We start from the raw sequence: 27,672 nt of genomic DNA, 5'->3' as shown, positions 1-27,672 counted from the left end.
ATAATGGGGTTTGTGTACGTGTGAGGGCTTTTGACGAGTGAGAGTGAAAGCGTGGATTATACGTGTCCTGTGCTTGGTAATTTTCGGTTACATGAAAACGATTAATTATTAATATTCTTAAATAGAGAGAGCTGAAAAAGTATATATCTTATTATAATACAAGATGTAGATATTTTGTTTGAAATTAAACTCGATAGAGATTAGTCATGGAATAGTTAATATTCACGATATTTGAATGACAAAAATTTGGAAAGTATTATCCAAAAGAAAAGAAAAGAAAAGTGGGAAAGTATTGTTGGCGTAAGGAATAAGATGCGCAAGGGGTATTTAATGGACCGACTATGTCCCCCGCTCTCATCATATGCACGTCGGTGGAACGTAGTGTTATTCCCCTGCATCGCGGTACACAATACGTTTATTGACTCACATGTATCGTAAAGCCCCCTTTAGCGTATCTCCTAATTATAGAACTTTCAAATAAATGGGCCTTCAAGCCCATGACAAATACGCAACTGGACATTTATAGACAGGAAAATACGTTACTGGATATACACACGGACTAGTAGTCCGTCCACTTAAAACAACAGTTTGACTTGATCATAGTGCTTGAGTCGCGTAGGCGTGACACGTGTTGAAGAGTGATTAGTGGGAGGAGAATCGAAGAAGCGTGTCCAATTAGTCGACAGCCGCTGAGTCAGCATCTAATCTCTGTGTGGTAGGATAAGTCAAGACTCGAGCGCCCTCCTCGCATGTTTGTGAGTTATTTTGACTTATTGACCATTCAAAGAAGAAGCATGCTTCAGTTTTTTTGTTTTTTTTTTTTCTTTTTTTCTTTAGCATGCTTCAGTTTTATTGACACGAACAAGTTACTACTAGTCTACTAGTGGTTGAGTTCAAAATCTCCACAAAGCCAAAACATATTCACACTATAACACTCTTTGCTTAGTTATAAGTTATTACTCGTCAAAAAAAAAAAAAAAAGAGTTCGTACTCGTCGAACTTTACAACTGCGATGGCGGAGTATCACCAAAAATAATATTTAAAAATCGTGTATCCTTTTTGCTTTGTAAATTTTTTTAATCAGCTTACTAATATTTACTGGCATCTATAATTAGGAGAGATAAAAGTTTTCAATTATACTCGTACGTGTACATAGATTACATATATATATATATTTACATAAAGAATATCATACCTAAAACACTCCACGAACCTAGAAAATAGAAAATATTTGATGATCAGCGAATTAAGTATCATGTAATAAATAATTGAAGATTTGGAGTGATATACAATAGTATCACCAAATTAATCAAAACTGCCGAAAGCAGCATATATGTCGGTGTTGGTAGATGTCGGGCCAATTAGTAAGAAAATATAAAATGTGTATATATATGTAGAGGACTGTCTTGATTGTTTCCACAAGAGATTCGTAGGATCATAAAAACAATGGGTTCGTGTGGTTTTTGTGTTTGAAAAGTGTAACACTTTAACTACTCCAAATCGGCAAAAGTTGATATCTCTAATTTATATTATTGAGATTTTATGTCCCCCCTGTAATTAGGTTTTCCAGCAATGCGTGCTTTAAGAATATTGTTTTCGAAAGTTTAGTAGTTATAATCCGACATTTACAAGTGTAGAGCCAAAATCAGATTTTAATATCTTTAGTCTTAAGACAAAATTATAAAAAGACCTTGTTTTCAAAGAAAACGATTAGAAAAATAGGAAGCTTTTGACTTCCAAAAACTGTCAAGTATTATTAAGAGGGTATTGTCACGTGGTCGTCGCCTGCGAATTTGCGGCGTAAAGTTGCAAGTAAAAATCACATAGTGCATGTAGTTGATTTGACCAAACATAACAATATTTGTATTTGTATCATAATTATATATAGTCATTATCCTTCATATATAGTATAACTACAAATAGCAAATTTGGTAGTTCAAATTAACATAATCATATATTTAGGTTATGAACCTACGAGCAAATATGTACAAGAAAAACATACATACAAAATCAACCTAGTCAACCCATTAAAACTAATTCTCACTAATATATTCGTTCATACTATACAACTTAGATTATTATACTACCATTTGTCGTGGTTCTACAAAACTTAGTTATTTATCATAAACGGAAATTATGAATTCAAATTCCACAGAACGCTCAAAATAATTTTAATATTTCTTTTTTACGCCAGTCAGGTTCTGGAATAATGTGGCGGAAGTTATATACATGTGCATATTACATTACCAAATGGTTTATTAAACCATTTGGAACGTTACAATTTGGTCTCTTCTTTTGAATAATCTTATACATTTTTCTCTCGTATATATTTGTATTCAAAGAAATATTCTTCTCCACATGCTTTAACCTTTATATTTGTTTGCATGACTTGGTATAGTTGAAGGTCAACATTTTTCGTAAGAAGCTGCTTAGAAATAGCCTTGGGTTCAAATAAATACACATAATAATTTCCTACAAATAATAATTCACAATGGGTTTTAATAATGCAACGTTCGGAAATTAATGCGAAACTATTGGATCGTCGAACCAAATATATATATTCATACGTAATCAACCAAATTCGATACGATATAATTATTGATGCTATAGCTAGCAAAAAAAAACAACCACCTTAACTAAACTCATGGCAACAAAAACTTATAAGTATATATTGTTTTGGGTGGAGCATCTTCCTTGGTTTTGCCTCTTAATTCCTTTTTGCTTTGTTTCATCAAATCCTAAATGTCTATTTTTTTGAAGACCCCACATCAGCTTTATTTTGTCTCTACACAAGGTTTCCATTTCATCATGTCTCGAGTCCTATATAAATACCGCATACACACGATAATTACTACACACCACAAAAAACTTGTCATAAGATCAATATTGATACCCCAAAAGACGAACAGCGAATGGGAATTTCTGGGAAAAATAGCGGTGCGATTCTGTCGAAAATAGCGACAAACAATCAACACGGCGAGAACTCTGAGTACTTTGATGGATGGAAAGCTTACGACAAAGATCCTTTCCATCTATCTCGTAATCCAAATGGTATTATCCAAATGGGTCTTGCAGAGAATCAGGTATACATAAACTATAATTATATAGAATCCAAATAAAATATTGCATATGTTGTAGTTCAGCATGTTTAATTCATTCGTGTATAAGCTAAGCTATCATGGACACGTCTAAACAACAAATAAGACATTTTTTTTCCTAAACGTTTTGTACAGCTTTGCTTGGATTTGATCAAAGATTGGATCAAAGAGAACCCAGAAGCTTCTATTTGCACTCTTGAAGGTCTTCGTCAGTTTAGCGACATCGCTAATTTCCAAGACTATCATGGCCTTGCAAAGTTTAGACAGGTATAAATACATCGCTCAAGTAGTCTAGTTATCGTGAAGTAATAATAATACGTAGATTATACATATATAGGGTCGAACCCGGTTTTCTTTTTCTATTAATAGAAACTCAAAATGGATAAACCATTATGAAGTAAATTCTTATATACTAGTTATCACGTAGAAACGCGGGTTTGTGGGTTAATCTCCTTGTTGTTTTTATTCGGTTATAATAGAATCGCGTTTATTTCTCTTTGGTTTGGTTTTAAAGCGAACCTTGGCATTAAATATGGAATCCATAAGAAACTAAAACAAATTTAGTCATGCTACATTTAGTAAGAAAAAAAAATACATAAAATAAATCGAAATTTTTGAATTGAAGGCAATTGCACATTTCATGGGAAAAGCTCGAGGTGGAAGAGTGACGTTTGATCCAGAGAGGGTGGTTATGAGCGGCGGCGCCACCGGAGCCAATGAAACAATTATGTTCTGCCTGGCCGATCCCGGCGACGTTTTCCTTATTCCCTCTCCTTACTATGCCGCGTAAGCATTTTAATACTTTTATTTTTAATTATATTCAAAAAAAAAATATATATATATGATAACGGATAATGGTTAGGAGAAATTTCATTAACGTTGTTGCTTTCACATACTTTTTTGGGGGTTAACAAATTCTAAACTGAAATGAGTTAATAATATTAGTAGTAGTATTAAGATTTGACTCTTTCGCCAACTTTATCACACGTGTAAAGGTATATCAGTTCAATTGCAGTTTTGATACAGCGGGTAGCTCATACGTGCGGTGTGATGATTATGTAAATCTTTTTTTGCAGATTTGATAGAGACTTGAGGTGGCGTACAGGTGTCGACATAATCCCGATTCCTTGTTCAAGCTCCAACAATTTCAGATTAACCGTCGAGGCCGTGGGATGGGCTTATAAAAAAGCCCAAGAGTCTAATAAGAAAGTCAAAGGTCTGATTTTGACTAATCCATCAAATCCGCTCGGTACGATGTTGGATAAAGACACACTCAAGGACCTAGTCCGGTTCGTCACGAAGAAGAGCATTCACCTAGTCGTCGACGAGATCTACGCTGCCACAGTCTTTAGCGGAGATAATTTTGTGAGCGTTGCTGAGGTGGTCAACGATGTGGACAACTCTGAAGTCAACGCTGACTTGATTCACATTGTTTATAGTCTTTCTAAAGACATGGGACTTCCTGGTTTTAGAGTCGGTATAGTCTATTCTTACAACGACTCGGTCGTGTCTTGTGCCAGGAAAATGTCGAGTTTCGGACTAGTTTCGTCTCAGACACAACTCATGCTCGCTTCCATGTTATCCGATGATCGGTTTGTGGAGAATTTTCTTATGGAAAGCTCGAGAAGGTTAGGGACAAGGCATGAAATTTTTACCATAGGGCTCAAGAAAGCAGATATTACTTGCTTGACAAGCAGCGCAGGTTTATTTGTGTGGATGGATCTGAGACATCTATTGAGAGATCGTAACTCGTTTGAATCTGAGATTGAGCTTTGGCGTATAATCATCCACAAAGTTAAGCTCAATGTATCTCCAGGCTCTTCCTTCCATTGCACGGAACCTGGATGGTTTAGGGTTTGCTTTGCCAACATGGACGACGATACTCTCCACGTGGCGCTTCGACGGATCCAAGATTTCGTATCAAAGAGCAACAACAAGACCATTGCGAAAGCATCGGACAAGGATCAGGTAAGCCAGAACAACAATGCTAAAAAACAGAAATGGAGACAGAGCAATCTCCGACTAAGTTTCCGAAGGCTTTACGAGGATGGCCTCTCGTCTCCAGGGATAATGTCACCACATTCACCTCTTCTCCGTGCATGATCTTCTTAAGGCATAATAAAGCCTGAGAGAAGATCAATCGGATGAACAAGTCCTCGTTTCACTCCAAATGTTAGTAAGTGAATGTGTTTTTCTTTGTTGTAAGATTGGGAATAATTCAACTTGGACAGTAGGTTTGTTTTTGACTGCGAGCTTTTTTATCCTGTGGTCAAATGGTAACTTTAAAGATTTGTGTGTTTAATTATGTTCTTTTTCTTTTTTTTCCTCCGCTTAGGATTTAATCGAGAGATTGTCCTAGTGGTGCTGGTTTGTAACATTTATCCTATTGGAATCTCTTATTTATCTTTTTGTGTGCAATAAATAAATAAAAATATATTTTTAATGATAAATTTATAAATGGATCACCAGTGATTATTAGTTGGGGAGGTTTGATAATATGTGCGTAATGGAGGATTTGTTAAGCTAAATTATTCGATTATTCTAGAACCACGCCAAATACGTCACACGTGCATGCCACCATACCTATCATTTTCTGAAAATAATTGAATGCATTAATACAAAACATTCGATTACAAAGATATGTTTAATTCATTCATGTTAAGTTTATATTTTTCCGGAATTTTGCCATTGCAATAATAATACATGGTGGGTAATGGAAAAGGTCATCAGCATTATTGTAGCTGCACCAAATATGATAAAAACTCAAAATAATTAGCTATCTAAAATGATGAAATCTCCATTAATTATATCATGAATCGTCAGCTTTGTGTTGTTTCCCTTTTTTCCTTTGTTAATGATAAATCGTCAGCTGGAATGAAATACTATATATACATATAATACTTTGAATTTAGCCTTTTTTGGTAAACCATTAGTTATTAGTTGTCAAAGTTTGCCCGACCTCTGAAATTTTTTATTAGGCTGATGAAACCATACGTCTGCTTGATTTATACGCTAGTATTGAGTATTAACTATTAAGAGTTGTTAAGTAATTAAACTGGTAAAGCTAAGGCATGCTTTGGGCCGCCTCTTGGTTGATATTGATACTACTACTACTGTACACAGTACACAAAACTATATAAGACAAAATCATATTTTGGTATTTGGAAGAAAGGGTTTGATCCTTTTCATACAGAATGATTTGAAACTGGATAATTAAGTATACGTACTTATGTAGGTATCTGTCTATTTATAATCATCGACATTGTCGTCGTCATCATCAGTCACCACCGATTCATGATCATCATCTACAGTATTTTACGATACGTGATGAAGTCATATTTTTATTTGTTTTGGTAGAAAAACTGACATGGGCAAAGACATTCACGGGAATTTCTTTTGTCATGTATATTGTTTTTGTCGATCTATATAATACTGTAGCAAGAATAATCACAAAATTAAAACTTGTAAATACCTGATGTTTTACCAAAGTTTTTATTTGAATTTTCACATGCTCCTTTTAGGTGGCTACCAATCAAAATGTTCTTTTTTTTTCTTTTCTTTTGACATTTGCATTTGGTTTCAAGTTGTGCCACTACTTTATCTATGAGTCTACGACATTTATGATGCACTTGGTTACGTGAAGACTATATATTCAATTTATTGAAAATACTGTCAATCTTTCGGTGTCGAAAATTAAAGGACTTTTATATGTGGCCGAGAGACGAACATTTTTATTCTTAAGTTGTTTGTTTCTATCTAGAGAAACCCATTTTTAAAAAAGAATATAATAAATAAATAATAATATAGAAATTCACTTTATGTTATTATCCTCAGAAAATCATAAATAAAGGCACATTCGTGAAAGAGGAAAAAAAAACTAGAACCATTAGAAATTAATTACCACCTTTTAGAAAATTTCTAAAATTGACTCATCAGATGATCATGAAGGCCATGCCCTTTCGCTTCGTGCAAAACAGAAGGTAAAAAAACAAGTCATCAAATTCACATCTAAATGTTAATAAGCCGCCCAACAACATTCATTATACACACCTAAACTAACATCCACCATACATTTAAAAATATAATTGGCTGCAGCCTGATAAAAAACCATGGAGTAGATGGTTTATTTATTTATTAGAGAATAAGCTTACAGTAATAATAATAATAATGATATAAAACGTGTATCACACAAAAAAAAAATATTAACTAAGGACATCGAAATTAAGATAATTAACAAACAAATCAAAAATACTAACGCACATATATAACACCATTATATACAGAAAGTTCCCCCTTGAAAGTAAAGTAAAGTAAAGTAAAATGAAATTCTAGTACTATCGACGATATATACAGAAAACATATCATCGAAATCGATTTAAGGAAAATTAAACGTCCCCGCATTATCGAGGGCCAACCAAAAAAAACATATCCGATCCAATCTGAAGATATATCTTTTAAGACTAAGATATATCATGCATGTGTTTCTTATTCTTCATCCTCAGTCCTCACTATAGATCGGTCCATCTTCTCCACCCCTCAAATTATATAAAACATTATATGTTTTCAACATATAACGCAAGCATTAGGGTTTTCTTCGATGCTTTGGGCGTAGTAATGTGTGGTTAGGTGAGGATTATATGCTTTATACGCCTTTACAAGTTCCAACACATGATCCGGTGGCGGCAAGACTAGTTGCGGCTGCGGTTGATCTTTCTTCTCTCCTTCCTTCTTCTCGCCGCCTTCTTTCTTCTCTTCTTCCTTCTTTGGGGCTTCTCCTTCCTTTTTCCCTTCTTCTTTTGGAGCTTCTCCTTCTTTCTTTGCCGGCTCGCCACCTCCTTCCTTCTTCGGCTCCTCTTTCTTCTCCTTTTCCGGCTCTTTCGCAGGTCCCACTAGTACAATGTCCGTCATTGGCCAATACCTTCTTAGCTTACTTACAACGTTTATTGGGTCCACAGTTCCGATCACCGTCAACTTCTTCTCCTTCATGTCCATTGCAATGGAATCGATTCCTAGAATACAAAAAAATAAGATGAAATTTGTAACCATTGTTTTTGATAGACACACTTGAGTTTTTGCCCTATTGATGTAAGTTGCAACATTTTATATAAAAAAAGGCCAACAATTAAGACGTAAAAACATTAATTTAACAAAGAAAACACTAATTTGACTCAAACAAACAAACAAAGAAAAAAAGAAAGAAAAAGATGTTTGACAGCATATGATATTTCAGTTGATGGGCACATATTTCAAAGAAGCTATAGTGGCCTAGATTTGATTTTTATTCCAAAGAAATAAAACAATGAGTTTCACAAATAAACAATAATTGAAATATGGCACACAACATTTTACCGTAGTGTCACTATTGAAAAAGATAGACATTTCTGTCAGAAGAGCTCGTGATTGTTCATCCAACAATAAACGAATATAAAACATGCTTAACAAACCCTACCAACCAAATCGGAGACTAATCTAATGGTTGGATTAGAAGTGAGAACTAAGTAAAAGACTAAAGAGAGCAAGAGATCTCTTATCCCTGTTTCTAATGTGTAACCAACATGAGGCTCATGTAAAAATGTTCTGATTAGGGAATTTACCTGGGAGAGTAGAAACCGTTTTAAGGGCCTTTTGTTTTGCCTTATCATCATGCAAATCCAAGTTTAGCACCATTTTCTGCGAAATTATTACAAAGGACAAATACAAATTTTAGTGAAAAATTAATTAATTTAAAGTGTGATCACAGAGATGATGTAATAATCTCCTATTTTAATGTTTCTCACAGGATTCTTCTCCTTCAGGAATTTGAAGATCATGCAAAAAATAACAAAACAAAATGAATCACCAAGAACAAACCAAGAAGAAGAAAAACAGAGATTTTTGAAGGTTCTTAAAGGAGATTTTTTTTTTTTAAAAAAAACAACTGAAATGTTATGTGTACGGATATAGACACAAAGACAGAGAGTGTGACATGCATGTGTATAAGCGTAAACATAGAAGAGAAACAGAGTTTTGCAAAGCAGAGCATGTCTGCATGTCCATCATTCAATTTATGATTTTTGAATTGAAAAGCGAAAAGAAAAAAAAAGGATTAAAAACATGAAAGAATTATGTTGAAATAAGAGCAGAATAAGTTAAAAAAAAGTTAGATTGGTTTTTTTGGTTATTTATTTTAAAACTGCAAAAGAAGAAGATAGATCGCATGTAAATAATAACACACAAATGAAGTAATGCAACAAAAGAAAGGAATAAAGAATCAGAGGTTCATTAGTATAAAGAATAAAGAGAAAGAAAAAAAGCTTTGGTTACATTCAGATTCAAGATATATGGAATTAAAAAAAAAAAAAAAAAGGAATCTCCCAACACATATTTTCTTATAGAAATTCGAATCCTAGGACTATCAAATCTTGAATACACAGAGATAGAGAGAGTAAGAGGGAGAGAGAGAGAGATGGACCTTCATTGCTCTCTGTTTTTTTTTTTTTTGTTTAGGTTAGCTTTCTAAAGAATCTGAGAGAGAGAGATGTGTAAGAAGAAGGAAAGAAAGATGTGTGTCTGGGTTATAAGAGAGAGAGAGAGAGTGAGAGTTGAGAATGAAGAATGAAAGAAATAATTGGAAACTTTAGAAGAAGACGAGGAAGAGCTATAGAAGAGATTGGACAAACACACTGATCTCTCGTATTTATTTATTTATTTTAATAGAAAAAAAAAAACTGACAAAAATAGTGGAGAGATCAATTAGAGAGAGAGAGAGAGATGCATGCAGAGCACAGAGAGAGCAAGAGGAGGATGATGATGAGGATTGAGTAGGAGAGTCTCTCTTCTTCTTCTGAATGAAACGAATGGTACGAAGCAGAGGACATCTCTTTCTTCTCCTTCTTCATTTTTTCATTCTTTCATGCACGCGCGTATGTTTGTTACCCACATGCACGCGCGTGTGTGTGTTGTAGATAAACCGATGCTACTTGTGCGAGATACTCATCAGCGTCATTGCTTTCCGACCTTTGGTTTTTGTTGTTTCCTTTTTTCTCACTCTTTTCAAATTTCCATCTCACCTTATCCACGTCATTTTTTCCTTTTTTTTTATTTATTTTCAGGGATTTTCTACTTTTAAGATTAAAATATATATATGTCCTTGTATATTATAAAAAACTGATGATTTGTTTTTGGGGCCAAGAATAAGTTTATACTCCGGGAGTATCAAAGTATTTTGTCATTTTTTATATTACAAGATCTTGGGTATTATATTATGTGGCTATAAGACCTAATTCGGATTTTACAATTACCCGTTATTCTCTTATTTTTACTCAGAATTTGACATATGTAAATCTTTTGGTTAGGTCGTTTATTGTTGTTTTCTTTTTCTCAACATAAGAAAGGCAAAAAAAAAAAAAACTAATCCATTATGCTATTTTTTTTTGGTGAAGTATATATATAAGGACAAAGAAAAAACTTGTTAAAGAAGATACAATGCTGTTTAAATTGCCAAGATTTTTATTTATTTATTTTAAATTCCATTTCTATGATTGATTTTTTTTTATAATATATATCTAAAGTTTTATGAAATCGAAATTTTTTATCTAATAATTGAGTCCTCGCTCTCTATCCTGCTTCCACTATCAGTTTGCCAATTCTACACGAATTCGATTCTCCATATAAAGACAAAATAATATCCCTCCCATCCAAAAACAAAAACATAAAAAAAAATATATAATCTATATATACATCATGTGTAAGTGGGAAACAGCTATATATTCCACGTGTATGCCCACGTAGATTACAATTTCATTCTTTTTTTTTTCTCTTTTAATAGTTTTCACGTCCACGAATAATACAAGTGGAGCAGCTTTTCTAATATATGTACGTATGCGTCACTATATATATGTTGGATTGTGTTTGGTTTGCGCGTGAAGTGCACGCATCCCTGCTGTGACTGCGAGTTTAGAGAAACGAGACGTGACGAGATTTCTAATCTGGGCCACTTAGAGTGGAATCTCAGGCCCACTACTCTGCTCATGTTTTTATTTTTAATATCTATATATTTTATTTTGTTATAGCAATTTTTTTCAAGATGTGTATTTATTAGTTTTTAAAAAGGCGGCTTATTATTTCAATTCCTAGCCGTTCGTTGTTCTTACCATCCTCATCTTCTGACTTGGACCGTCGATTCCTTTTATTTTAAGAGGACTTCGCCTATGATTTAGTTTGACAAACGCGAGAGTTAACACGATTTGACCTAACCACTCCTTTATTATTTTATCGCATATTTTGACAAAAAAAATAAAAATAAACCACTGTGCCTTTTAAAAGTTTTGACCAAATTGAAAATGGTATTTTTGGGTTGTTTTGTTAATAGCAGCTGCTAGTAATGGGATTTTGCTTGTTTTTGACATTTAGAAGAGTCTATATATATCTTGCTAAACTTTCGTTTATTATCTTGAAAGAAAATATGTTAAATCTTTTTTCGTGTCTTAATTCTGCATCATAGTATATTGGCATTATCAGACTGGTAAATCAAAGTATTTTTTACTTATCTCAGGTAATCAACTTCTACGTATTATAAAATTCCTACGTCAGCGTAAAATATGATAACGAATTAAATGTTAACTAAAAACTACGTAATGTACATTAGTTTAAAGCAACCGTTACAAGGAGGATCTAAAATACGGTCAAAACCATACTACTACTACTACTACTACTACTACAACATGATGCAATTAAGATCAACTAAGTAAACTTCCGACACGGATCTTCAGTTGCGGACATACACATGAGTTTGCAAAATCTTTATTTTCATAAAATACGTAAATTAAATCTTGATGTCAGGTTAATCTTATTAAGTTTGCTTAGTGGTTAAATTCGCCTTACCTAATTGGATGGTGAGATGACAAGCCCCAATCTTTTCGGTGTTAACAAAAAGAGAAGGAAGAAGAAGCCATTATAGCCGGCCTATAAATAATGTATTTCCAAAGTTGGTCCAATTCATCCGACAAGATCTCAGATCCAACGGTGAGGAATCACTATCCCCCAAGGGATTGATAATTTTTCTTTTGAAAAACATACAGGTCTATATAGATAAAAAGGAACCTCTCTACTAAAGAATATATATTATTGCTATGATTATAAATAATAATTGCCGTACGGTCAATGACCCGAATGAGTAAAATGATTTTTGCTTTATGAATCATTCTTTACTTACTTCATCGGATTTTAAATGTGGTTCTGCTTTTTAATAAATATACAATGCTAACTTTTTTTTGTGCGAAGAAGCACATACAGTTTTGGCTTGCGGTTAGTATACGTTTGGGTTGGTGGTGAGACACTATATATCATCTTTCATTTGTATTATATGACCTTATAAACTCAGCGCATGAGTGCATCCATATCTTTCTTTTTCTTTTGGGTGGTAAAATAGATATGGTAATACCGTAAATAGTAGTAGTCCATGCAATTTCATTGATCATTATTCATTCATACGGTATACATTCTAGGGCCTATTGGGCTATTTTAGTGAACGAGGTGTGTTAACATAACATCAAACGACATTGTGTAGTTTGCCAAAAAAATTTTAAGCTGGTGTGAAATGATATACAGCAATTGAGCCCAGTCTAAAGTATCTAAGCCCATTAAAGGGACCTTGCGAATATTGTGGCCCAGTTATTATTATTATTATTATTTTGTCTAATGTGGCCCAGTTATCTAACAACTCAATTAAAGGATATAAATAACTGTTACACGTGCGAGTCGCACGAGGGTAGTAATCTTGTCGGTTTCTGTACTTTGACCCCTCCTCCGTAATTACCTCGTCGTCAAACATATTTTTTAATTGTGACCTTTTTTATTTTTTAACCTTTGAAAATATCTGAAACCCCCAAAAACCTAAACCAACAAAACAAACAAACAAACAAAAAAAAGTTGCTGTTCGATCGATTCCCTCAAATTCATTCATCGTCTGTTGGTTCCTCAATCCTTCATAATCTCTCATCAATTCAGATTGCGAATTTTGTTTTCTTCTTTCTTGAGTCATCAATCTGTTGTAGATGATTTCGAGAGATCACCATCATCATCAGGATACGTTTGGTACTAACAAATCGTACCACATGAATACATCCACCGTATCGCCGCCGTCTTCGGCATCGTCGCAATCTGCTTGGCTGGAGGTTCGTTTGTTCTACGTCCGCATCGCTCCCTGTGTTGTTGAGAACGTCCCTGACTTTCTTACCCTCCGTCATCCTCGCCGTGAAACCGGCGCTTCCCTGGAGGTCAACGGCGTTCGAGTTCCTTCTTCCCAGACGGCGTCTCTTAAACTACGCCGTGATAGAGTCGACCGGGAAACGTCGGAGGTGACTTACGTTAGCACTGAGACCGTTCGCGTTACGGGATCCGTTGATTTTGAGGTTTACCATAACGACGATATGGTCTTGTGTGGGAACCTAGATAGAATCGAAGGTGCGTGGAACAACGGAACTGTGAGTGATCCCAAGACTGGATGGGGTATGGATTGTTACATAGCTATGGGCAACGGACAAGGCTCGGCTCCTTCTTCTTCTTCTGCTTTTTTCCAGCCAAAGCTTGGCGTTTCGTCTCCGTCCGTGGAGGTTTATATAGCTGGTTGTTGTGGCGGTGTTCCTGTTATATTGACCAAGACCATTCAGGTGAGTCCCAGGAGGAAGGTCGCTAGGCACGTCACTCTCGACGCTATCCCTGAGGATGAGGAAGTTGGCAAAGAGCAAGACATTGCTACCATTGGTAATGATTTGACCCGGCAAAGCAAAGTGCAGGTATGACTCCGATTTCTAACTTCTCTGTTTGATGATTGATTATGATTTTGATTTACAACTCTTTGTTTGATGATTTCCCACCAAGCCCTTAAGTGGCTACTCTTAACTTGGGATTGAGATTTGAAAAGGTTACTGATGTAGTCTCGTTTTATGAGTTATGCATGTTGTAGAAGAGATTTGGTTATTAAGATCACTCGCAAAATTTAAAATTTAGACTGTTGGAGTTACAAAAGTCTTTATCAGCTTCTTCTTGAGTGTTTTCTTGTATTCTACAGCTGAATTTGAAACTTTTGCCTTTTGAAATGTTGTCTGATCAGTAATTAAGATACATACATGTTTATAGGTTAGAAGACTTTCTTGATATCTCGATAGTTGTTAACATGGATTTCCACCTCTTTGCATATAATGGCGTTAGAAGCTCCCACTTTTTGGTTCTTATCTTGTTTGTCGTTTGGTTTATGCAGATCATGGAATCAGAAGTTGATGATTACGATGAGTCTGAAATGAAGATGGCACAGAGATACTACCCTGAGGGGATGTACGTTGATGAGGATGGGCAACTCTCATGGTTTAATGCAGGTGTCAGAGTTGGAGTTGGGATAGGCCTTGGGATGTGCCTTGGTGTAGGCATTGGAGTTGGATTACTCATGCGTTCGTATCAAGCAACAACTAGTAACCTTCGTAGGAGGTTTCTCTGATCATCACCTACCATCGACTATACAAACCCACTTAGACATGTGGAGATCCTAAGGATCATGACATAGTAGTGGGTTATAAAAGAAATGAGATAGAATTTTGGTAGATAGATGTATAGAGCTTTTGGTTTTCACCGGTTTGTGTCCTTCTTTTGCGTATATATAATCGGCTCTGTTCATATACTATAGTAGCACAAGAGAGAGTTCCCATCTTGCCTTAGTCATGTGTTTTTCTCTTTTTCTCAAGTCTGTGCTCTTGTGTGGAAAGAGATGTTGTTGTTGTTGTCAAACTCTGAAGTTTGTCCTTCGGTTCCCGGTCCGGAAATAATGTGGCATAAGGAGTGTGTACATGTTTCACCTGTATAACTTGGTTTGCGTTTTGTCGGTAAACGTAAACGACTTCGTAACTAAATATATGTATAGACGACGTCGTTTATTTTTAGTCGAAAGTCGAAACGATATTGTATTACGTCGAGCATCTGTATCGGACCAAATAAATATGCCTTTGAATTTGTTTAAAATTGTAGTATACGCCCTGAAGTTATGATAAATGCAATTTAGGCCCTTAATTTTGTCAGAGTTTACAACATTGAACCCTAAATCGTTATGTTCCCAAAATCAAAATTTCACTTCTCGAGAGTAGCGAGAAGAAGAGGAAGAAGAAGGAGATGAGCAAGATCCGTTCGTCTGCGACAATGCCACATCGCGACCAGCCGTCACCGCCGTCGCCTCACGTCGTCACACTCAACTGCATCGAGGATTGTGCGCTTGAGCAGGACTCCCTCGCCGGCGTTGCTGGTGTCGAGTACGTCCCTCTCAGTCGCATCGCCGATGGTAAGATCGAGTCCGCCACCGCAGTTCTCCTCCACTCCCTCGCATACCTTCCACGTGCAGCTCAACGCCGACTCCGTCCTCACCAACTCATTCTTTGCCTTGGCTCTGCTGATCGCGCTGTCGATTCGACACTCGCCGCCGACCTAGGTCTCCGACTTGTCCATGTAGATACTTCCCGAGCCGAGGAAATCGCGGATACAGTCATGGCCCTTATCCTTGGACTCCTTCGACGGACGCATTTACTCTCGCGCCACGCGCTTTCTGCATCTGGATGGCTCGGATCGCTTCAGCCGCTTTGCCGAGGAATGAGACGGTGTCGTGGTATGGTTTTGGGTATCGTTGGCAGATCTGTATCTGCTCGGTATTTGGCTAGCAGAAGCTTGGCTTTCAAGATGAGTGTGCTCTACTTTGATGTTCCAGAGGTATGTATGTTAGCAATGTCTCACTTAGCTTATAGCCTCTTAGTAAAAATCGACTCTTTAGGGATTGAGACGTCGAGAAAGTGCTCAGTTATGGCTTGTTAGGATGGTCTTTGGTTCAATATAATGAATATAAGTGTGGAACGGTTTAGAGGTGTTTAACTCCTCCATGGCTAAACTATGTTATTCATTCGAGTTCCTCTTGCTTGGATTGTTGTCAATAGTTGCGTTTGCATATGTATAGGGAGATGAAGAACGAATCAGGCCCTCGAGATTCCCACGTGCTGCGCGAAGAATGGATACATTAAATGATCTACTAGCAGCGAGTGATGTCATTTCGCTTCATTGTGCATTAACAAATGACACGGTTCAGATACTTAATGCAGAATGTTTGCAGCATATTAAACCTGGTATGAGTTTTCCTTTCTGGTAGTCAAATGATGTTTGATCTCCATGAAGTGTAAGTTGAAGATGGACTCCTGCTTTCTCTCATTCTCTTCAGTTCCGGTTGATTCTATATGTTAGGGGCTTTTCTTGTAAATACTGGAAGCTGCCAGCTGTTGGATGATTGTGCTGTGAAACAACTTCTAATTGATGGCACTATAGCTGGCTGCGCCCTTGACGGTGCTGAAGGTCCACAATGGATGGAAGCATGGGTATGAATTTCTTTTTTCATTGACTGCACTTCACATTTGTGCTTGCTTATTCTCTTGTTACATCATCGTCTCTCTTTCTTGTTGTTTATCATGCATTCATTATATCTTGTTCTAATTGCAGGTGAAGGAAATGCCAAATGTGTTAATACTACCTCGCAGTGCAGACTACAGCGAGGAAGTATGGATGGAAATAAGGGAGAAGGCCATCTCTATCTTGCATTCATTTTTCTTAGACGGTGTAATACCAGGTAACACTGTTTCTGATGAGGAAGTTGAGGAAAGCGAAGCAAGTGAAGAAGAACAATCACCCATCAAACATGAGAAATTAGCAATAGTGGAATCCACCAGTAGGCAACAGGGAGAAAGTACACTCACCAGCGCTGATATCGTTCGCAGAGAGGCAAGTGAGCTAAAGGATTCTCTGAACCCTGGTCAGCAACACGTTTCTCAAAATACTGCCGTAAAATCTGATGGAAGACGTAGCAGATCTGGTAAGAAAGCCAAAAAGAGGCATTCACAGCAAAAATACATGCAAAAAGCGGAGGGTTCCTCAGGGTTACATGAAGAAAGTACTTCGCGAAGAGACGATATTGCTATGAGTGACACGGAAGAGGTATTAAGTTCCAGTTCTAGATGTGCTTCTCCTGAAGATTCCAGAAATAGGAAAACACCTCTTGAAGTAATGCAAGAGTCTTCCCCAAGTCAGCTTGTAATGTCAAGTAGTAAGAAGTTCATTGGAAAGTCGAGTGAGCTGCTGAAAGATGGATATGTAGTAGCCTTGTATGCAAAAGATCTCTCGGGCCTCCATGTTTCCAGGCAAAGAACGAAAAATGGTGGTTGGTTCCTCGATACTTTGTCCAATGTATCCAAACGGGATCCTGCTGCACAATTCATTATTGCATACAGAAACAAGGTAAACCTCTCTCTCCCATTAATCTTACTTGCGATGCCTGGTTAAAGGTGGTTGGGTATATAATATCAGTGGGGACTGGATGAACAGAATTTGCCTCTTGTTGTTCCTTGAGCAAAGCTTATTATAGAAAAAGGTATATATTCATATGAATGGCTAATTGGTTTTGTTGCATGAACTTTTTCTCCAGGACACTGTAGGTCTGAGATCATTTGCTGCTGGTGGGAAGTTACTGCAGGTACCTCTTACATTACAGAGTGTTACTTCCATTTATAACTCGAAAGTGTTTTTGTGGAAACTAAAAAGTGGTTGTATGCGTTCAGATCAATAGAAGGATGGAGTTTGTGTTTGCTAGCCATAGTTTTGACGTGTGGGAGAGTTGGAGTCTAGAAGGTTCTTTGGACGAATGCAGGCTTGTTAACTGCAGGAATTCCTCGGTAAGTCTCTGTCCTCGTACAAAATGGCCGGAAAACAAGAAACCCTAATTTGTGGCAAACAGTAGTGATTTGTATAAATGCTATAAAACAATGTTGCAGGCGGTGTTGGACGTGCATGTGGAGATATTGGCGATGGTAGGAGATGATGGTATCACACGTTGGATTGATTAGAAAAAGAAACAGGGTCTCTGCAGTTGTGAGTTTCTCTATGTTCTTTCTTTTAGTTACTTTCACATCCTTAGGATTCACAGACAAAAAGAAAAGCACCCATTTTTTGTGTTTCCAATCGATGTCGTGTGTTGTCTAGTTGGTTGATAACCAACTTATCTGTAATCATATGTTAATTCTCTCAGTTTGTAGAAACATCTGATGAGCTTGTCTAAGAGAGACTTTTGTTGTTTGTTTTTGGGTCTGGTCGTGATGAACTTAAAAGCTTGTCTTAGAGAGAGACTTGTGTGTTTGGTTAGTAATTTTAAAATAGATTGTGTGCGCGCTGATGTGCCCTGTTCCGCGTCTGTGTTTCCCGAAGAAACCACCTGTATGTCATAACTTATGACTCATAACTTATGACTCATAACTTATGACTCATAACTCATAAGTAATATTGCCTGGTTACGATCGCCATCCACGTGGCTCGTCATCTGCCGTGGATTTGATTATGTGCGTGGCGTCAAAGTCCACATGGCCTCAAGCTGTTAGTCCCACGCTCTGAACCAGAGGCAACCGGCTCCTTACACGTGTTAGGCTTAAAACCATTTACCTTTTAAACTACGCTTGTACCCTTTGTTTGCTTCTTCCGGCATATAATAGTAGCACCAACCAATCTCACGGACTCTGTTTCAAACCGAAAAGGGAGTTTTTATTTTTATTTTTAATGTGACGGTAAATTCTAGTCAAGCTCACTGTTTTCCTCACGAATATGATGAATTCACCTGTCTTCAATACTCTTACCCATACGGCAACGACGATACCAGTTACCATACGGAAAAATACGATGTCTTTTCTTGAGGATCCGATGAAGAAGATTAGAAAGCCTTACACAATCACCAAGTCTAGGGAGAACTGGACGGAGCAAGAGCACGACAAGTTTCTTGAAGCTCTCCATTTGTATGCTATATCTTATTTTACTTCTCGGCCCTTTTTTCATCTAGTTCCATTAATATGGAATCTTCAAGCTTTGTTCTTCTTGTGATCGCTATTAATTTGATTACAGATTCGACCGGGATTGGAAGAAGATCGAAGCCTTTGTTGGATCGAAAACAGTGATCCAGGTAATTCAAGAATCTATCCAACATATATATTACATTCGACTTTTGTCATTTGAACTCTCTGTAACTACATTAATAAAACAGTAATTTCTTGAGCTCTCTGTTATGATGTGTAATGAAATATTGGTTTGGCAGATACGAAGCCACGCACAGAAATACTTTCTCAAAGTCCAGAAGAATGGGACTAATGAACATCTCCCACCTCCTCGACCAAAGAGGAAAGCAAAACATCCTTATCCGCAAAAGGCTCCTAAATCTGGTATACTGTCCTCTTTCTACTTTACCTTTTGTTGTCTTCTGTCTCCTCAAATCTTTATCCCAACCTCTCATGCTTGTGGTTTTGCTGCAGTTGCTCTTACATCTTCCAACGCATTGCTTCAGCATGACTACTTATACAGCACTGATTCACAGCCGGTGATTAGTTGCACTCCTAAGCATGGATTTGTGCGCTGCAATGTCAATACGCCAAATTCAATGATTAAAGGTACTTTAATGCGCTTAAATTTTGATGTGAAGATATCTTTGTTTATTAAGTTGTTAATAATGTGGGGTAATGAATTTGGGATTTGTAGAGGAATTGGGAGTCCCAGAGAACTGTTGCAGCACTAGTGGTAGTAGAGATAAGCAGAGGACTCGAACCGTTACTGAGAAAAATGACCAAGAAAGTTGTGGAAAGCCACATAGAGGTAAACGATTTTTACTTTGGACATATCTACCACATGATTCAGTCTTTTCGATGTATACTGATTATGAGTTTGTTTGTTTGGTGTTGGTTCTTCAACACAGTGATGCCAAATTTCGCTGAAGTTTACAACTTCATAGGAAGTGTATTTGATCCTAAAACAACAGATCATGTCCAAAGATTAAAGGAAATGGATCCAATAAACCTAGAAACGGTATGTGAATCATAAACTCTCTGCTAGGGAACATGTCTGGAATCGAAAAGTGTGATTAACACTATTTTTGTTTATTAGGTCATCTTACTGATGAGAAATTTGTCTGTAAACCTGAGGAGTCCCGAGTTTGAAGAACAAGTAAGTGATAATCATAGCTTCATAACGTTTTGATTTTCATGTTTTGGCTCTGAGAACTGAGAAGTAGCAAGAAGTGTCTTATGTGCTTATGGTATGATTGCTCTGTTTTATGCAGCGGAAGTTGATATCATCATACAACGCCAAATAGATATGAAGGTAGAATGAGAAGAAACCATTACTCTCTTTACTGGTTAGTAGCCTCAATATCGAAGTTTTGGAGTCTCGTGTCGAGCTCACATTACCTACAATGTGACTGGAGCGAAAGAATGAGGCGGTTGTACATACAAGTCAACATCATAGTAGTCCGTGTAGAAAGACAGACAGTAGCGTTTGTTTCTGTAATAATTTTTAATCGTTAATTAGGTTTTTATACTTGTTTCATCCCTAGTTGCAAACTTCGAGAGAAGGAAGATAAGCCGAAGCTTGGTGGGATCGTCAGCTGGCGTAGAATTTATGATGCTCGTGTTGTGCTCTCTTTTTTGGAGTACATCATATAAATTAAAAGTATTGAACACACACAAGTAAATTAAAAATAATATGTTTGTTATTCTATGCAACTGTTTATATCAGGTAAAATAAAATCCTTCATATATAAAGTTGTAAAGAAAAGAAATACTCTTGTTCCATAGAAATATCGAAACCAAAGAAATAACGAAAGGGGGACAAACAAGCCACCATCGACCGAAGACTTATAAAAGTCATACGACACCGAGGGGGTCGGTCCAACACCAGCAACGACAAACAAAAGCAAAACAGAGAAATTAAGACACAACGCAAGACACACTCTATTGGAGACTTAAAAAGTCACACAACGAGAGAGACATGAAAGACTAATAGTAACGAGGCCCATGGTAAGGATGAGGGTGTTTAAACTCCAGGTTCTGGTGGATCAGGGTGTGGTTGTACCCAGCTGGTGTGCGATTCATAACATTGAATCCAAACGGGAGACTATAAATTGGATGAAACAGCTCCTGGTTTGTGGAGACATTACCACCGTTGACTGGTTCTGAAGCAGCAGTGCCAGAGCTCCCGATGTAGTAGTTTGCGTTTGTCTGATGAAACTGGGAAGCTGTTTCCTCAACTTTCCTCCTCAAAACTTCAAGAGCAAGTTTCATACGAGCCAATTGACCAAAGCTGAGTTCTTCTGTAGAGATTCTCCACCAGTTGTCAGGTTCGTTGTTTCTTCTTTGGTTTTGGACTATCATAGCCCTTTTCATCTGTTCTCTTTCTTTCCCAGCCATCAACTACGATACAAATATTAAACATTATAAGTTGTTGCATGCCACACACCATGAATACAAAAAAAAAAAAAGACAAAGTGAAAACTTAATTTACCTCAGCATAGCGATCATTGAGCATTTGGAGATAGGGGTTTCTGCTGCCGTGATCAAGATCTATGTTGCTGATACGTTCTGGAGAGTTGTCAAGTAACAAGCTCAGATCCGGATGGCCAAAAGAGAACACTTTTCCGGATGGTGAAAACAAGAGGATGGCTATGTTAGCATCACACAAGGTGCACAGTTCACTGGCTTTCTTGAACAGACCTGATCTTCTCTTTGAAAACGTCACTTGAAGGTTTGTCTCGTTGGTCATTTTCACCATCTCTACTTTTCTACGGCCAAGATTGTTTTTCACCATTTTTTTTAGATGTTTGTTATGTTTTTTTTTTTTAACAAAAGATAGTAAAAATGAATTGATAGTATCTTTATATATATATACTTATATTTTCCAAATTTCGTTTTGGGTTTTAAAAGTAAATATTTATTCATATTTGATATTTCTAAATATATAATTGTGAAATGCCATTCTAGGAGTATATAATTCTTTAAACATTTTATCAATAAAAGTAATATATTATTAAAATTACTTTTAATTACATTATTATCTAATTATCAGTGCTGATTTACAAGCTGTTAAAACTTTTAATAAATTTGGTGATATTGCTTTTACTACCATCTATCATATATAGGTACTAATGACTGGTGAAGAGATATGCACAAAAACATTTGGTAATTTTTAATGTGTATATCTTCCACTATTTTGTCTATATTTTATATCCTTTTTGACATTTTGTATTTATCCAACTTAGAAAATTTTAAGTTTTACTTGTTTTTTTTTAATTGTAAATGTCTAAAAATTTATAGAAAATTTACACAAAAATTTACACAAAAACAAAAATTTACACAAAACATAAATGAGATATTATTATGTCCAATAATATATTTTTTTGTCTCTTTTCTATTCTTCTAGAGTAGATTTTTATTTGGTGGGAATTCTTCTAGAGTAGATTAACATAGTTTATATAGTACAATATAATTTACTTTTGATGATATATAAATAAAATTTTAAGTTTAATCGCAAACTTTCCTAAGTATTTTGCATGCAAAAAAAAATCTTAAGTAATGGTTATATTTTTGAAAACTAACTTAAACAAAAATATATTATTTTAAATTTGATGGTCGAATTGTTGTTTTGTTAACCATACATTGATCATTGGATCGCTGATTTTTCTAATTTTTGTTTTAATTGTCAGTGCTCCTTTTCTTTATTTATTGTATGATAAAAAATGTATAAATACGATGTACTTTATATTTGATCGCCGTCTTTTGAAATTTATCATGATCGAATATTTTAATTACTATTAGTATTGTAATATGGATCATACTAGGTATTAGGCTTCCTACAAGTTGAAAATTTTGATACTAGCAATTAACCGTTATAAACTAAAGTATAATGTAAAATAAGTACATTTCTATTTTATAATCTAACAGAAAACTTTTTACATATTTGATATATTAATTTATTTATAATCTTAAAAGGTTTAAAGAGAAAAGGTGAATTACAGTAGTGAATATAACAAAAATTACTTGAATTTGTGTATCCATTTTTAAAATCTTACAAAAATATTTCTTCCTAACCCCATTTGTACTCTATTTTGCCAATCTGGATTAAATCTCTAGTGGAATCAGAAAAAATGTAATAGCTTATTTGGTTAATGAAAAGTTGTTGATGAGCCGGAAAAAAAAAACTTAAAAGTAACTTAGACTCCATATAAGCCCAAAAAAAGAAAAAAGAAGAAGAAAAGAACATAGCCCAAGTAATGAGTCCCCAAATACAAAAGCATTCATAAGCCTAAACCTCTACTTTGGGTCTTTAAGTTTTGAGTAGGCCCAATCTCCTATGAGTTTTGAATAAGCCCAATCTCTTATAAGTTTTGAATAAGCCCAATACCATACAAGTTTGCGTTTCTGAACGACTTTAACAAACCAACACGCGAAGTAGGCTTGAGAGGTCATTTGACTTGTTGGGAATATAATTTTTTACATTACTTGTTTGGTTTCTCTTTTAGCCCCACCTAAAACCCTTCTTAGGAGGAAACCTATCTATATTATTATCCGAAGCCACACGAAGAGCAAACCAAATACAATTGTATATTTGACCTCCACGAAGACATCTATATTATTAGTTGTTTGGTTTACAATTTCACCGTGTCAGATATACAAATTTTGATCCAACTGTAACAATTTTCTTCACAAAAACAAAAATTGAATGATGATCGAGCCACTTGATCATCTCTTGGCTTTCAATTTCAATCGTGCATTTACTTTACATTAATAAGTTAAATTCTGCATATAAATCAAATTTGTATTATGATCATCACGGTGATGACTATGTCGAATTATCAATAATGGAAAGAAAAAAAATCGTAAGAATATCTAAAACAAATATTCTTTATGAACCAATTGTGTGTGCGCGGTACCACAAGCAAACAAATAATTTTAGTGCACTCATGTTCCCATAACACAAAAGTGATTAGTTTCTCATCATATAGTAAACTCTATAATAATTAATCATTGAATATTTTTATATCCCTAATAATCAAAACACAAGAAATGAGCACTAAAATTTTGCAAAATTATAAAAATTAAGGTTCAATTATAGTTAGAAAAAAGCAAAAAACAAGAACTGAAAAAGCTAACCAAATGTGTGTAATCCACAGATTGGTACATTGCACTGAACCGTACCTTATCATACCACCCCAACGGCTATCGACATTGTGCTAATTTACCCAAATCTCCTCGAAACTATATGACAGTCTCCCTTATCTTCAACTTTCCAAAAAGGGTAAAATTGTCATTTAAAGTAACCTTCTCTCACCGTCACCATTGACACTGAGACAGAAACTCAAAAAGACAGCTCATTCAATACAGATCACTCCAAAGCTTTTTTTTTTTTTTTAATCTATTTAGTAAACAAAAAAACCTAATCTTTTATTTGTTTGTTTTTCCTGGATTCCTTGTATTCGATTCAACACTCGATGCTGTGACAGAGAAACATATTTTGGCCGGAAAGTTTTGATTTCCCCGGCGAGAAATGCGAAGGAACCGGAAGAATCTGTAAACTAAAGTAAAAAACAAAGTACGATGTCGATGTACGATGCTGCTTTCCTCAATACTGAGCTTTCGAAACCGACGTCGATCTTTGGTCTCAGGCTTTGGGTTGTAATCGGAATCCTACTCGGATCCCTAATCGTCATTGCTCTCTTCCTTCTCTCCCTCTGTCTAACTTCTCGTCGGAAAAATCGAAAGCCGCGGGCTGATTTCGCTTCCGCCGCAATAGCTACGCCGCCAATTTCTAAGGAGATTAAGGAGATTGTTCCGGCGCAGACGCAGCCTGTTCCGGCGGAGATCCAGGTCGATATAGGGAAGATCGAGCATCGAGTGGTGTTTTCAGATCGAGTATCGAGTGGTGAGAGTAGAGGAACAGCTAGTGCCAGCGAAACGGCGTCGTATTCCGGCAGCGGAAACTGTGGGCCGGAGGTATCGCATCTTGGATGGGGAAGGTGGTATACTCTTAGAGAGCTCGAAGCGGCCACGAATGGCCTTTGTGAAGAGAATGTTATCGGAGAAGGTGGTTACGGGATTGTGTACCGTGGCACTTTAACTGATGGAACCAAAATCGCCGTCAAGAACTTGCTTAACAATAGGTATTACTGCCAATCTTCAATTTTGAATCCTTTTTGCTCGTTTCTTAATTTTGATTCTGTATTGGTTTCATTGTAAAGTTTCATCCTTTACTCATTTCTAGATAAGGGTTTTAGTTATTCTCAATTATCAGATTTGTTTCTGTATTAAATCATCCTAAAGTTTGATCCTTCACTCGTTTCTAGATTGGGGTTTGAGGTATTCTCAATTATCAGATTTGTTTCTACATTAAACCCATCCTCAAGTTTGATCCTTTACTCGTTTCTAGATTGGGGTTTTTGCAATTTTGCGTAATTAAGTAGTTTTCCTCTGTATTGGAGTTTGTCTCTGATTCCATACTTCTACCTGTAATGTGCTTAGATCCATTGAAGTAGATGCTTCTAGATCTTTATGTAGAGGGCAGAGGTTGGTATGAGGGTCAAGAGTGATCGCGATCAGAGTCCTTCTCTTATTGAACTGCAATGTGTGGTCCTGATAGTTGTTATTATTGAATTTCTATGTATGCATAGATTATGTGAGGGTCACATGTGGTTTTAATTTGTAACGTCTTTACTAAAAATAGACTATGCTTGTGAACTTTGATCTCTGTGATCTGTAAGATTTGTAGTTGGTGTGTCTTTTAATTGCTAGGGGTCAAGCAGAGAAGGAATTCAAAGTAGAAGTGGAAGTAATTGGGCGCGTACGGCACAAAAATCTCGTTAGGCTTTTAGGGTATTGTGTTGAAGGCGCATACAGGTAACTACCGTTGTTTGTGTTTTGTTTTCCAGTATTACAACAGCAATGTTGTGATCTTATATCGGGTTCTTTGCTACAGGATGCTCGTGTATGACTTTGTCGATAATGGTAATTTGGAGCAATGGATTCACGGTGATGTTGGCGATGTCAGCCCTCTAACTTGGGATATCCGTATGAACATTATACTCGGGATGGCAAAAGGGTAATCCTGGAATAGCTTTCGAGTTTTACTCTATGTTTATAAGTTATAATTGTATGTAAACCTTTGTTCTACCTGCAGATTGGCGTATCTACATGAGGGTCTTGAGCCAAAAGTTGTTCATAGGGATATAAAATCAAGCAATATCTTGCTTGATCGCCAATGGAATGCTAAGGTTTCGGATTTTGGACTTGCTAAGCTCTTGGGTTCTGAGAGCAGTTATGTTACTACCCGTGTGATGGGAACTTTCGGGTAAACTCATTCACTCTCTCCTGCAATACAATCTGTAAGCATCTGAATCGTTGGAAATAACTTTTACTTCGTCGGTTTGTTTCTTTAGTTATGTAGCACCGGAATATGCTTGCACTGGAATGTTAAATGAGAAGAGTGACATCTATAGCTTCGGAATATTAATCATGGAGTTAATCACAGGAAGAAACCCGGTTGATTATAGTCGGCCTCAAGGAGAGGTATTAAGCGATTCATGGTTGCATCGGAACATTGAACCTGCTTGATCAAAATGGTTTGTTAAATTGGTTTGTTATGTTTTTTTATGAGGTTTTAGACGAATCTAGTGGATTGGCTGAAATCAATGGTAGGAAACCGAAGATCAGAAGAAGTAGTTGATCCGAAAATACCCGAAGCACCATCCTCAAAGGCTCTTAAACGAGTGTTGCTCGTAGCTTTGCGTTGCGTAGATCCTGATGCGAACAAGAGACCTAAAATGGGTCATATCATACACATGCTTGAAGCCGAAGATCTACTCTATCGTGATGTATACAAGTCATTTTTGCTTTTACATTTCTACATTGTCTTTACGAGTTCGAAAAATGTCTGAAGCTGGGATGATTTATGGCAGGAACGACGAACGACAAGGGACCATGTAAACCGCGAGAGACAAGACACAAGTGTGGTAACTGCGGGGAGTGAAAGCGGTTCACAGCACCATCAGCAAAAGCTAAGATGAAAAAAGAGTCGCTAAGGTTTAAGTGATTTTTCCATTTCACACAACCCATTATATTTCAAATTTTTTTCCCCCGGTATATTATTGTCTCACTTACATAATATTTTCATTCTTTTTGGCTCTTCGAGTCTTGGCCTCACGGAATTAACAACTTTCGTCTTCTTTGTAAACCTTTTGTCAACGATGACATTCTCACATGTCATTGTTATAAGTTATAATATGTAATGTAATGTTTGGACCGACCTCGAAGCTATATGTTCGGCCCGTAGCATAAGCAGGGGATTGGTGGATGGATTGAACTTATCGCTTTAGAACCGGAATGGGGCCACAGATGACTCTTTAAGCTCACGTGATTGTGTTTCCAAACAAATAATCTAAATTATCTCCATCGTGGATGGACCTTGTTTCTGATGTTGAAATTTTCCAAGTTGCAAGAATATGAAAGCAGCAGGTCGAATATTAAATTTACAATCAAAGTTGTTTAGCTTGCTTGTCCCGAAACACACAAGATTAGTACACACACACACACTTGGCATGTCATCGACCGACGACCGGAATCTATTCTCCTGTAGATGGAAAAAACTTAGGCTATATCTTTCTATATAGATATAAAAAGTTAACATTACTGTTATCATCATATTGTATACTTCTCCAAGTCATTCC

General features: G+C 36.3%; 7 protein-coding genes across 7 annotated transcripts; 5 read left to right on the top strand and 2 right to left on the bottom strand.

The window, feature by feature from the left end:
- The first annotated feature begins 2,874 nt into the window (after positions 1-2,874).
- LOC17898028 (1-aminocyclopropane-1-carboxylate synthase 2) lies at positions 2,875-5,511 on the top strand. Its single transcript, XM_006304969.2, has 4 exons — positions 2,875-3,083; positions 3,234-3,365; positions 3,724-3,884; positions 4,175-5,511. Exons 1-4 carry the CDS (start codon positions 2,913-2,915, stop codon positions 5,199-5,201), a joined length of 1,491 nt encoding a protein of 496 aa, XP_006305031.2. The 5' UTR covers positions 2,875-2,912; the 3' UTR covers positions 5,202-5,511.
- Positions 5,512-7,319: 1,808 nt separating this feature from the next.
- On the bottom strand, positions 7,320-9,585 carry LOC111832648 (heavy metal-associated isoprenylated plant protein 39). The gene is made up of 3 exons (XM_023790189.1): positions 9,550-9,585; positions 8,693-8,768; positions 7,320-8,107 (listed from the first exon to the last, which is right to left on the bottom strand). Exons 1-3 carry the CDS (start codon positions 9,553-9,555, stop codon positions 7,662-7,664), a joined length of 528 nt encoding a protein of 175 aa, XP_023645957.1. The 5' UTR covers positions 9,556-9,585; the 3' UTR covers positions 7,320-7,661.
- A 3,385-nt stretch (positions 9,586-12,970) lies between these two features.
- On the top strand, positions 12,971-15,010 carry LOC17900660 (uncharacterized protein At1g01500). The gene is made up of 2 exons (XM_006303956.2): positions 12,971-13,873; positions 14,338-15,010. The coding sequence occupies exons 1-2, from the start codon at positions 13,133-13,135 to the stop codon at positions 14,569-14,571; spliced, it is 975 nt and encodes a 324-aa protein (XP_006304018.1). The 5' UTR covers positions 12,971-13,132; the 3' UTR covers positions 14,572-15,010.
- Positions 15,011-15,199: 189 nt separating this feature from the next.
- On the top strand, positions 15,200-18,321 carry LOC17896755 (C-terminal binding protein AN). The gene is made up of 7 exons (XM_006304912.2): positions 15,200-15,824; positions 16,066-16,231; positions 16,347-16,477; positions 16,599-17,390; positions 17,578-17,625; positions 17,711-17,824; positions 17,924-18,321. The coding sequence occupies exons 1-7, from the start codon at positions 15,237-15,239 to the stop codon at positions 17,993-17,995; spliced, it is 1,911 nt and encodes a 636-aa protein (XP_006304974.1). The 5' UTR covers positions 15,200-15,236; the 3' UTR covers positions 17,996-18,321.
- A 716-nt stretch (positions 18,322-19,037) lies between these two features.
- On the top strand, positions 19,038-20,678 carry LOC17897844 (protein REVEILLE 3). Its single transcript, XM_023789267.1, is given in 7 exon segments — positions 19,038-19,095; positions 19,228-19,352; positions 19,355-19,576; positions 19,665-19,778; positions 19,879-19,988; positions 20,067-20,126; positions 20,242-20,678. Coding segments are annotated over 6 exon segments (621 nt in total). The 5' UTR covers positions 19,038-19,095; positions 19,228-19,270; the 3' UTR covers positions 20,275-20,678.
- Positions 20,649-21,769, bottom strand: LOC17897044 (agamous-like MADS-box protein AGL28). Its single transcript, XM_006304094.2, has 2 exons — positions 21,462-21,769; positions 20,649-21,370 (listed from the first exon to the last, which is right to left on the bottom strand). Exons 1-2 carry the CDS (start codon positions 21,762-21,764, stop codon positions 20,957-20,959), a joined length of 717 nt encoding a protein of 238 aa, XP_006304156.1. The 5' UTR covers positions 21,765-21,769; the 3' UTR covers positions 20,649-20,956.
- A 2,567-nt stretch (positions 21,770-24,336) lies between these two features.
- Positions 24,337-27,493, top strand: LOC17898055 (probable serine/threonine-protein kinase At1g01540). The gene is made up of 7 exons (XM_006303577.2): positions 24,337-25,113; positions 25,742-25,846; positions 25,926-26,048; positions 26,127-26,297; positions 26,386-26,515; positions 26,611-26,820; positions 26,905-27,493. The coding sequence occupies exons 1-7, from the start codon at positions 24,551-24,553 to the stop codon at positions 27,010-27,012; spliced, it is 1,410 nt and encodes a 469-aa protein (XP_006303639.1). The 5' UTR covers positions 24,337-24,550; the 3' UTR covers positions 27,013-27,493.
- The last annotated feature ends 179 nt before the right edge of the window (positions 27,494-27,672 follow it).

The sequence above is a fragment of the Capsella rubella genome, unplaced genomic scaffold (assembly GCF_000375325.1).
Source record: "Capsella rubella cultivar Monte Gargano unplaced genomic scaffold, Caprub1_0 scaffold_1, whole genome shotgun sequence".
Taxonomy (NCBI): Eukaryota; Viridiplantae; Streptophyta; class Magnoliopsida; order Brassicales; family Brassicaceae; genus Capsella; species Capsella rubella.
This window is presented reverse-complemented; position numbering and strand designations above follow the sequence as displayed.